The sequence below is a fragment of the Channa argus genome, chromosome 20 (assembly GCF_033026475.1).
Source record: "Channa argus isolate prfri chromosome 20, Channa argus male v1.0, whole genome shotgun sequence".
Lineage (NCBI taxonomy): Eukaryota > Metazoa > Chordata > Actinopteri > Anabantiformes > Channidae > Channa > Channa argus.
Genome location: NC_090216.1, coordinates 11,052,284 through 11,063,850, shown reverse-complemented (window position 1 = coordinate 11,063,850; position 11,567 = coordinate 11,052,284). Strand labels below are relative to the sequence as shown.

At 40.2% G+C, this 11,567-nt stretch overlaps 2 protein-coding genes across 3 annotated transcripts; one reads left to right on the top strand and one right to left on the bottom strand.

Moving 5' to 3' along the window:
* Positions 1 to 345: 345 nt before the first annotated feature.
* On the top strand, positions 346 to 6,133 carry mto1 (mitochondrial tRNA translation optimization 1). 2 transcript variants are annotated; one of them, XM_067487793.1, is made up of 13 exons: positions 346 to 535; positions 1,182 to 1,384; positions 1,574 to 1,773; positions 1,869 to 1,986; positions 2,086 to 2,384; positions 2,703 to 2,815; positions 2,911 to 3,101; positions 3,337 to 3,467; positions 4,207 to 4,411; positions 4,983 to 5,154; positions 5,256 to 5,365; positions 5,503 to 5,660; positions 5,821 to 6,133. In XM_067487793.1, the coding sequence occupies exons 2-13, from the start codon at positions 1,195 to 1,197 to the stop codon at positions 5,989 to 5,991; spliced, it is 2,058 nt and encodes a 685-aa protein (XP_067343894.1). In that variant the 5' UTR covers positions 346 to 535; positions 1,182 to 1,194; the 3' UTR covers positions 5,992 to 6,133. The 2 variants fall into 2 exon arrangements, with proteins under 2 accessions (XP_067343894.1, XP_067343895.1); XM_067487794.1 differs by lacking the exon at positions 346 to 535 and adding an exon at positions 561 to 897.
* LOC137105502 (tectonic-3-like) lies at positions 6,043 to 11,262 on the bottom strand. Its single transcript, XM_067487792.1, has 14 exons — positions 10,332 to 11,262; positions 9,577 to 9,691; positions 9,386 to 9,483; positions 9,063 to 9,175; positions 8,836 to 8,944; positions 8,472 to 8,584; positions 8,339 to 8,377; positions 7,616 to 7,690; positions 7,415 to 7,534; positions 7,238 to 7,336; positions 7,015 to 7,118; positions 6,748 to 6,895; positions 6,510 to 6,644; positions 6,043 to 6,392 (listed from the first exon to the last, which is right to left on the bottom strand). The coding sequence occupies exons 1-14, from the start codon at positions 10,984 to 10,986 to the stop codon at positions 6,159 to 6,161; spliced, it is 2,157 nt and encodes a 718-aa protein (XP_067343893.1). The 5' UTR covers positions 10,987 to 11,262; the 3' UTR covers positions 6,043 to 6,158.
* Between the last annotated feature and the right edge of the window lie 305 nt (positions 11,263 to 11,567).

Genomic DNA, 11,567 nt, shown 5'->3' with positions numbered 1-11,567 from the left:
CTGGAAACCGGCTCAGAGGGGGAGGGGCGGTGACGTGAACGTGCGTACGTGCAACAACGTATTCATTAAATCGATACTGATCGATTTGTATTTTTTCCACTATAATAATGTATGATTACTTTCTACCGTACTCGTGGCAGTCACCTCTATAGGCATACATAGTTTGTTCAAGTATAACTGTGAGAGTTATTAATTCTATGTTTTGCGTGACTTTTTCTGCCTTCTTTAGTTATTATTTATTTTATCAATTTCAACAATACCTTACAACACTAAAAGGTCAGCCAACGCCTAATAAAACCGGCCTGACGTAGCGCAAATGCTTTGTCTAGTGCGTCAATACACCAGTTATTACGGCCGTGAGCCACACACAATATGGCAGCCTCCGTAAAGAGCGTTGTGTTACATAGCACGATTCTTGCCATTTTCCTAAATATCTTCTTTTTCTGAATATTCGGCTAGTAGTTTTGTACTACTACTACTAATTTTGTAAATATCAACTCGATATCTCGATTGTCGTCTGTTAAAGAAGCTGCAAGTACGTATATGTAATAGCTGAGGTGATTTTCTTGGAGTTGAATGTAGGTTATGTACTTGTTAAAGTTCTGATTTTTTGTGAGTTTAGGGTCGCCACGGCGGACCATTGTCCGCATGTTGATTTGGCACAGTTCTTTTTTTATTTTTTGTTTTTTGTTTTTTTACGCAGGATGCCCTTCCTGACTCAACCCTCCCAACTTTCTATCGCCATAAACCATAAACGTTTAGGAATAATTAAATATCTTGGTTTACAAAGATGTGATTGATCAACACCTATTGTTCGGTCTAAAACTGTTATGTGAACGTTAAACCATCTATAGATGACTTTTGGATTTAAAGTGAAGTTTGATGATCGTTTCATTGGTAATACCTTTAGAAATGGGAACACACACACCAAACTGCTATGTGGAATATCTGGATCAGCTCCACTGTCCAATTGTTCTCACATGAAACAAATGGAAAAAGCTGCACTGTCCAAATATGACCTAATGAAACAAAAACCTAACACTTTAACACAAACACTACACATATTTACCACCATTACTTTACTAAACCTTGCCAAAAAACTTTATTAGTAAATATAAAGTACATGTTGAATCCCACTTGTGATTAAACGAATTCTAACCATCTAACCTTTACTTTGACAGGTGTGCATCTCACATGTTGTCAAAGAAGCTTCCCCCTCTCCAGAGTTTCCTGTTACTGGTTTACAGACGTGCCCATCACCTTACCAGACAACAATATGATGTCATTGTTGTGGGTGGGGGCCATGCAGGGACGGAGGCTGCGGCAGCAGCAGCCAGAGTGGGAGCTGAGACACTCCTGGTCACACAGAAAATACACACAATTGGTGAGAGAAAAGCGACTTAGTTAAGGAAACATTGACCCTTAAAAAAATAACTTATTATCTTAGTGCTGTCTTTTAATGTAATTTTGTGGGTATTCTTCAAATTTTGGTATGAACAATTGGCTTGAGAACTGAAGTGTACAGACAGTAACTTGAAACTTAATTGTCTTCGCCTTCCTCACATTTTCTCAGGTGTCCTTTCCTGCAACCCATCTCTGGGCGGGGTAGGGAAGGGCCAGCTGGTAAAGGAGGTGGATGCTCTGGATGGGCTTTGTGGTCGAGCAGGAGACTGGGCTGGGATACATTTTTCCATCCTTAATCGTAGAAAAGGCCCTGCTGTGTGGGGCCCAAGAGCCCAGCTAGACCGTCAACGCTACTGCAAATTTATTCAGGTACACAGAAGCAAAGGAAGGTCTGATTTCCTGTGTTAGTATAAATTGAAAAAGTCACCTTCATCATCTGTGTGTCTATCTGTTGTTTCTATTAGTCTGAGCTGCTGGGAACTCCCAGGCTAACAGTGTTGGAGGGCTCAGTGGAGGAGCTGCTGGTAACAGAACCAAACCCAGAGGAGCCCGGATATCACAGAGTTAATGGAATACGTTTGGGTAGGGAACCAACCAAACCAAATGTTACCTTTCATTAGGGTCAGCAGTTACATAAAAACAGTCTCTTAATCTAGTTATGTTCTCTCAACACCTTCTTAGGAAATGTAAGCCACTTGATCTCAGCCAGCTCGGTGGTTCTTACTACTGGTACATTCTTGTCTGGCTCTCTCTTCATGGGCCAGACCACAATGCCCGGGGGTCGGATTGGAGATGCCCCATCGAGTTCTGGGCTGTCCCATACTCTGAAAGAGAGGCTGGGTCTTAGGACAGGCAGGTTGAGAACTGGAACTCCTCCCAGGATTGTGAAGGATTCAGTAGACTTTTCCCTGGCTCTGCTTCACCCCCCTGACAGGCATCCAACTCCATTCAGCTTTATGAATACAAACACGCGTTGTAAGGTAAAGTTTATGTGAAGTACTCTTTCCAAGTACCTTATTTTTTTTATTTAGAAAATGCCTTTTTTACTGAATGAATTGTCAAAAAAATTCAAGGAGGTTTTTAATTATAACAGTTATAAGTTGCAAATCCTTAAAAAAGAGCCAAAATTATAATAAATTGTTATACTGTTAATGTTGAGGTTCGGTTTTAGTTTTACAATGAAGGGGAAACTTCATAATAAGTGTAGAATAAAACAAATTACTTTAATATTATGACCTTTAATTTTAGTACATGTTCTTTCTGATTGATGCTTGATTTTGAAATGAAACCCTCTGAAGCCTGAAGATCAGCTGCCCTGCTACCTGACACACACTACCCTCGGTGTGGAGAGAGTGGTGAGGGAGAGTCTTCATCTTAACTGTCACATTCACCAAGACACCAAGGGTCCCAGGTACATGCACAAACACAAACAATGCAAATGTTAGGCATTATACTCAGTCTGTGCTGAAACCCAAAAGGAATAACTCAGTTCCTCACCACTCCCAGATACTGCCCCTCCATTGAGTCGCGAGTGCTTCGTTTTCCAGGCCGAGAGCACCAGGTATGGCTGGAACCTGAGGGGGTGACCTCTGACCTTTTGTACCCCCAGGGTCTGTCCATGACTATGCCTCCCGACATGCAGCTTCGCCTCATCAGAGAAATCCCTGCCATGCACAGAGCTGAAATCCATACACCTGGTATATTGACAGAATCAACTTTGATCTACAAATGATTCCCAGGATATCTAAAAGCAGAGATGTCTTAGTTACATCTCCTAGTTACAGTGATACAGCACTGAAATTACAGGCTACAGGTTAATCAATCCTTAACCAATCTTAAGGTTTTGAATTAGAAAAAATACTTACAGTTCATGCTTTTCTACAGTCAATGAATCTGATGCCATCGTAGTTAGATGTTTTTTGGGTTTTCCAGGTTATGGCGTACAGTATGATTTTGTGTGCCCCACTCAGCTGAGCCCTGCTCTCCAGGTGAAAAGCACCCAAGGTCTCTTTCTGGCAGGGCAGATCAATGGAACAACAGGGTACGAGGAGGCTGCTGCACAGGTAGTAAATTATCCATCCATTCATTATCTATACTGCTTTTCCTGTTTAGGGTCTACAACCAACCATCTGGTTCAAACCGACAACCTTCTAGTGCGGCTATAAGCTAACCTAAATTACACCCAAACTCAACTAATAGATCATTTCCCTCTTTTACTGAATATTCCTTTGTCCATTATACATTGTCACACACAAACACAGCAAAAAGCATAGGCCAGCTCACTTTATAGCCACACAGGACATACAGTTACACAAATATATCCTGTATACCTTATCATACCAACAGGACAGATTTAGTTTCTGATTCGTTGCAAACATCTGTTATTTGTTCAGCACTAAATCCATTTTATTACTTGTGTTTGCTATTTTCAGAGGTAATTGACCACTCAAACCTGGTTTCTACTACTTTAGAAATTAAGGTGGGATCTGGTTGTAATAAATTACTTATTTCATTCTAAACATGCTCCAGACAATAAAGTTAATAATTATGAATTTCTATCAGCTTTTTTAACATCTCTATCAAATTTTAATTAGCAGTAATTATTTTAATGTTTAAGGTATATTGTAGAGTGGTATTTTCTGGTATTTTCTCATAGAAAATGTTTGAGCTGTGGTTTGTGTAGTAATTCGAAACAAATGTTCAGCAATGCATACTAGTGTATTTTCTTGTTTTTAGGTTATACTGAAATATCTTCACAGAAAAAGATGAAACCTGAGGAAAACCCTTACTGTTTCTGTGCAGGGCCTGTGGGCAGGCGTGAACGCTGCCCGCTGGGCACTCTCCATGCCACCAGTGACACTGTCTCGTACGGAGAGTTACATCGGTGTTCTCATTGATGATCTAGTTACTCGAGGTGTTACAGAGCCCTACCGCATGTTCACCAGCCGGGCTGAGTTTCGAACATCTCTAAGGCCAGACAATGCAGATCTCCGCCTTACCCTGAAAGGTTGGTACAGTGTCTGGGAACTTCTGAGCAAATTGTTCTCTTCACTTCTCCTGTTGTTGTGTCAACATATTGTAAAGAATCCTAAAAACCTCGAAATCTTTATAAAATATCAACACATACAAATCAAGGTTTTCGGTGAAATACTGGGTGTACTCATACAGCTCTCGTGTGCATTTTATCTGCTTTATTGTCAGCCCATTCTGAATTTCTAAAGAGTCAAAAAAAAAATTCACTTTGTCCAATCCCTTTGCGTTAAATGCTGACGCTTAGACAAAGGACTTTTCCATAGATTAAAATTTGACACTAGTGAGAGGTTGTGTGCTTTAATGAAGTACAGGTCCCATTAGCACTGTATGCAGCATTTTCTTTTTAAAAATTATTTATATAGTAACTTAACCTTACCCTGAAGGTTTTGTCTATATAAAGCTGTTCCTGTGATGGGTTGAATTTTTACACAGAATACAGTAAATCCACCTATTTCTCTTGATTTTTACAGCCCACATCAGGAGCCAAGAAAACCTCTAGAGTTGTAATTGTAGTTTTTCTGCTCTTAAATATTGTCCTTGGTTAGGATTTGAGGAGGTAGGGTGTGTGTCTTCCTTACGCTACCAAGAAGCTGTGAGAGTGAGGGACGATCTTCAAGATGCCCTGACAGCTCTTGAGTCTGTCATTCTGTCAACCCCCAACTGGAGAAAAAGGCTGCCTGACATCCTTATCAGTGAGAACAAAAGCATGACTCTGAGGTGAGTGATGCATAATATCAGTAGTGTAAGGCACCAAATCTGCAGTGTGGTCTGTCTTAAGCCCCGACCCAGTTAAAGTTTCTGTGCCGCTTCTTTTTCAGTGGTATGGATGTGCTGAATTACAACAATGTGTCCTTTGAAATGTTGGCATCAGTCTTTCCAGAGCTCCTTTCACCTTATATGGAATTCTCACAAAGGCTCAAGATAGAGGGTAAAACTGATTTTAGCATTTCTGTCTGTAACCTTCTGCACTGCCTGAAAATGTTTGCCATTTGTTCTTTTAGGTTACCATTACTGCACATAGCTTGTTTGTTCCACAGTAAAACATTTGTCCAATCTGCCATGTAGCTGTGTACAGGCCTCACTGTGACCTCCAGAAGAAAGAGATTGAGAGAATTCAGAAGGAGGAGAACATGTCTCTTCCTCAAGACATTGACTATTTCTCTCTGCCAGTCTCTCTGTCTCAGGAAGTCAGAGAAATTCTAGACAGGGTTCGACCCAGCACTGTAAGTCTGCAACGTTGGTTGCTAAAAACTTTGAGTTGTTTTGGATTTTTCAAAGAATTGAAAATGTAAAAATAAATAAATTGTCTGCCTGTAGAACAGTTTACTTTTCAGTCAACTCTTGGATAAGTTCTAAATATTTTTGTGTTGTTACAATCCCTAGCTGGGAGCTGCTACACGTTTGCAAGGCATAACTCCTGCTGCAATAGTCCATCTCCTCAACTATGTCCGACACACAGGGCAGAAAGACAGAAGGATGTACAGAAACCAGCAACAACAACAGGTGGATAAAGAAGAGGAGTTGTGTGCAAGAAATGCATCTTTACCTAATTGAAATGATGACTCAAATTTAAAAGTCTTAGTAAAAAAGTATTTAAAAGTTAGTTAAAAATGTATTTATTTCTGAAAATGTACAGAACATTAAATCAATTTTAGGACATGTAACTTCAAAAATAAATTAATAAGTTGTGAAACTGCTCCACTGTTACCGTCACTATCTACCTAACTAGTGAAAAATGTGGTTAGCAAAATGACAGTAAACAGCATTAAACTCCATGTGTTGTTCTTACTGCTGTTCAAAATTATGTGCCCATCGAGCTCCACAATGCCTCTAGAGAAGAAGCCAAATGGAAACTTCCAGTTAGCCTGTGGCAAGCCCCCTGGGGCTTTTAGGTAAACTGTGGTGTCTGCAAATGTCACCTCAGTGGTTAGAGTGAGAGGGGATGACACGGGACACTGAAATGAGACAGGATGAATGTATGTCGATATTTTATTATAAGTTCAATGTGTGTTGCCCTGAAAAGAGAAAAGAATTTGATCATAGTTTCAGAATGAGAGAGTATATGTACCTACCTTGACATTTTGACAATGAAAAAGGTATTTGGCCCCCAGGATATAGTTCTGGGGAAAGTCCAAGAGACCCTGCCGAGCCCAAAGCACTTGAATTGAGAGAGAGCTTGGGAGGATGCAGCCTGAATCACATGCTTCCTGAGGCAGGGAACAAAAAATGTAATCTTTGAATTTCTACTGGACTGCGGTTAATAGCCAGGTGATCAGGAAATTTAAATATTTATTCCAGTTTTAGCTGTACCTTCAGGTTCATGGGACATGCCTGGCTGATGACTCGTGTCCAGTTCAGTGGGAAGCCCGAGTTCATTGCTATTTCATCAGGAGCCACAAGTCCCTGAAAGATCTCATAAATCTGGGAACGCAGGTCTGAACAGGTGGTAGCTGGGGAACTACTCAGCCCATAGGGAAAGAAAAATGAACAAGAGATATAAAAAAACTCATTGATGAATCTAAATCAAACTAAGAGTGAGTCCATCACTCCTCGCAAAAGAAAATAGACTGGCCTCACCTGAATGCACAGCCAGTGATGATATTGTGTGTAAAGAGGACAGGAGCTCGTCTGCTGGGGTCAGAGGAGCACTGCCCGATCGGTGACACCCCCAGTGTGGTCAGCTAACTCACTGTCAAGGAACCATGATTCATACAACAACTAACTTAAAACTACAGTGGTAAATAAAAATATCACTAAACAACTTTAAAAACCTCATGGTATAAATAAACTGTATGGATACAGTCATTGGACCTTTATTACTGCGAACAATGACAGGAGAACCCACTCTGAGTCCAACTGCAGGGATTGGTCCCCCTAGGGTTGGGCTGGGTGGAGCCAGCTACAAGACAGAAATGGATAATGTTGGAATTTGTAGGGCTTTGGGGGTTTGAAACTAAATGTTTGCCGTTAAGGCTACCTGGAACTGCACCGAGTGTGTCTGCAACAGCAACTGGTTTGGATCCACATCAGCTAAGACTATATTCACGTTTGCATATGCAAGTTCTCCTCTGCTTGTGTATCCTATGACAAACTCCACCTAGGACAAATAAGGAAATAAGGAACTGAGTTTGTTTTTTCATCATGAATTCAATCAATATAAATAATTTAACAAGCTCACCTTTTTCACTACATTATTACAGGAGTTGTTTTGTTGGACTGGTGCAGGCCAGTTAGACACTGGAGTAACTGGGATCTGAAAATAAGAATTAGTACAGCTCTCTACTTAAAAGTGTAAGAGACACTACCACTAATGGGATAACTATTAGTACTAAGAAATCCTTTTATAAGAATAGTTTGACATTCAGGGAAATGTACCCATTTAACTTCTTGGCAAGACTTAGGCAACAATACCAATGTGGTGTCTGCCTGAAAATAACTGTGGCTTGAGCCAGCAGCAGGTCAGTTTAGCTTAGCAAAAAGAGAGGAAATAAAGAGAGAGAGAAAAAAATCACCTGAATCTAAACATAGTTCATTAAATTGATCACATCTTGTTTGTTTAATCTATACAAAACCCAAAATGCAAAAATTACAATATGACATTTTATGAGGGGTTATCGCACAAATACATATACAAAACTGTGCACCCCCATTTTTGCCTTTTGTTTTATGTACACATTAAAAAAGGAGATACACTATGAGTGAACCAGGCTTTGCATTCTGGTAGCAATGCATCTGCTCACTGTGAATTTAGTTGTATCATAGAAATAGTAGCATCATTATTTTGTTCAGCGGGTAAACAAGTACATTCCCCCAAATGTTGAACTATTTAATGCATATTGGTCCCCAGAAATGTCAGTGTTGGCAGCTGATGTTGTCTTGTTTGTAAAAATCAGTGACTTACCAGGAAGCCTGACAACGGTGCAGTCTTGGCTTTCGGAATCTGTAATATAAATATCATTGTTAGCCTTTCTGCAGTGAGATTCTCACCAGAATTTATCTACATAATAGCATTTAGTATGAGCTATTTTGCTGACCTTAATCAGATACAGGTCAGAGAAGTAGGAGAGGGCGTTGAGATTTGGGTCTGTGGTGCAGGACTGAGGAGTCAACACACGAGCACAAGACAGAGACTCAGATCTCAGGAATTCTTCAAGGAGAGGAAAAAAGAAGGTAATTACATAAAGAATTACAGTTGAGAATTATGGTTGAGAAATACAGGTATTTATTTCACATTACATGTACAGGTAGCAATGCGTTGGCTGTATATACATTTTAGCATACTATGTATATGCCTGAAGATACATATGGAAAATGATTATGAGTGTACTTAAAGGAACGTAGTTCACCATAAAACTCATAAGTGTAACATTCTTCCCATGTGAGTTCCAGCAAACGTACTTGCAGGGTTGCGGTTCATACAGTATGCAGCAGCCACCCCGGGACACGGCTGTCGTAGGAGATCCCGCACAGAGGAGCTAGTGAAATATGTCTGGATGACATCATCAACCTGAAATAAACACAGTCTTATTTGCACTCTATTAAAGATACATACTGTAGTAGTTAGCATGGTCGAAGTTCAATATTTGAATAATTTAGTTACAATTCTGTGAGCAGAAATGTGTTACCTTGTAGAAATCTCTTTCAATGTTTCTGCTTTTAGGTATTGGTGGTGAGAAGTGATAAGAGTCCCCTAAAACTGGATACTGAAGTACTGATGGGAGAGACTGGGGGGCTTTGTCTGATGGAGAAAGTAAATTAAAAAAAACAAACATCTTTTTGAAACTTGTGGGGGATATTTCTAGTATATGTTGATCACTGATGTACCTTTGTTATTTAAGTTCTAATGATATCATTGACCATACTGATGATTGTTGGTTAAACTAATTAAAGTTTTATTAAAATATACTTTTTCTTAATAATATGATATATTCATATTGCGCATATTTACCTTCAGACCGGACACAGAACAAAGAGTCAGTCACAGTTACAAGAGATGAATTCACATTGGCTCGGAACATCAGCCATTTCTCAATGCAAACTCCCAATCTGTTGAATTACAGATTGGAAGTTTAACAATGTTTAAATGGTAAAATAAGCACTTTATGTTCTATAACTTCAGGGCTTATATAGAAGACTTACACAACTTTCTGTGGACATCCCGTGAAGACGGTACTCAAATTAGCAACATTGCAATCAACTGTGTCACAACAACAGCCAATGTCACAGAAACCAGGCGTTAAATCACAGAGACAACCTGTATAACAAGAGAAGACTTGTGTTACTCATGACAATTTTTCTTCAGTTTAAAATTTCTGATTGTTACAAGAAGGTAATTTAACAAGGAAAAACAAAAGACAGAAGGTAAAGCATATATACAGTGAAATCTTTCACAATTTTAGATACCTATGAAGTGTAAACACTATAATTGTAAAAATGAAACTGAAACAAACTGTTAACAATAAATATTAAAACTCATCTACGCTAAATCTATTTGCAAATATCTATAATGTTAGGCTTTGGTTCTACAATTAAATTTATATTTTCAAATAAAAATATCACCACAATGGTAAGGTTTGCTTCTCCAGTACACTGGCTGTTATTTAAAGTGTCCCTCTAGACCTTATGGAATTGACAATTTAACTGACAAGCCCTTTAAGGAAAACACGTCTAAATAGATGTGAATAGACGGATAACCACACAGTATAGTACATACACATTAGAGTTTAGTAGTCGCAGGTCTACGAAAAAAGGAAAAAGTTCAAGAGTTTAAAATCTGAATAAACACTGAGACAGTCAGATGGGACATGGAGCAGCTCTGAAACTCAAATTGACATGTGATCAAGCTGTACTAAGGGTTACAGCTCATGAGGTGACAACAAGCGTGTGTAACGTACCCTCGGGAGTCACCACGGGATGGACGGTGGTTGCAGTTGGAACTTCAGACACTTTCATAGTCGTGGCTGCTCTATCCATAGGGATCGCCTCATCAGCGGTGCCGACGCTGGTGGGGACCGCGGTAACCCCCTCATCAGCGGTGCCAACGTTGGTGGGGACCGCGGTAACCCCCTCATCAGCGGTGCCAACGTTGGTGGGGACCGCGGTAACCCCCTCATCAGCGGTGCCAACGTTGGTGGGGACCGCGGTAACCCCCTCATCAGCGGTGCCGACTTTAGTGGGGACCGTGATAACCGCCTCATCACCGGTGCCAACGTTGGTGGGGACCGCGGTAACCCCCTCATCAGCGGTGCCGACTTTGGTGGGGACCGCGGTAACCGCCTCATCAGCGGTGCCAACGTTGGTGGGGACCGCGGTAACCCCCTCATCAGCGGTGCCGACTTTGGTGGGGACCGCGGTAACCGCCTCATCAGCGGTGCCGATGCCGGATCCCTCTGTACCGCCCGGAGCAGGGGTCGCTGAGCTCAAGAGCTCCAAATTTCTTTGGCTGGTAATGGCGAGGGATGTAAATCCAGACTCTGTGACTACATTTACCAAATGTGCACTAAAGACGAAAAATATCTGAACTGAACAAAACCACCAACGGGACTTCATCTCTGAAGAGACATGCTGATTGTGCAGTGAAGAGTGCGACCAAACAATCCAACCCAGGTAGCTAATGTTAACGCTAATTTAAGAATTATTTTGAATAATTTCTCCCCTGTCGCTCATTACAACCTCAGACCCCCGAAATAAAGTAAAACTAAGATAAAAAACAGAAATCGGTTTTTCACAGAACAACTTACTATCAAAAAATGCTAACAATCCAACTACACACCGTACAACAAGCTTGATGTTTCCAAGGAAGTTGTCATGAACACTTCCGATACTAAGATAGCACTACCGTAAAACTTATGAAAGAAGAAAAAACGTTCAAGAAAAACTGCGAGTTATTAGAACAGTTTAACAGGATCGATGAAGAGGGAAATCAAATAAAATAAAGCCATTTCCTGTTTGTGAGGGCTATAGGGCCACATTTTTTGACTGAGTAAAGTATTTTATCCTTTTATCCATTATTGCGCAGCCCACTAATGTGATAGTAACTTAACTATTTGCACCTTAACTATATGTTATTTCAGTAAATTTTTGAAAAAATGTATAATTTCTACTGTAATTTCTTTATTTTCATAGTGAAA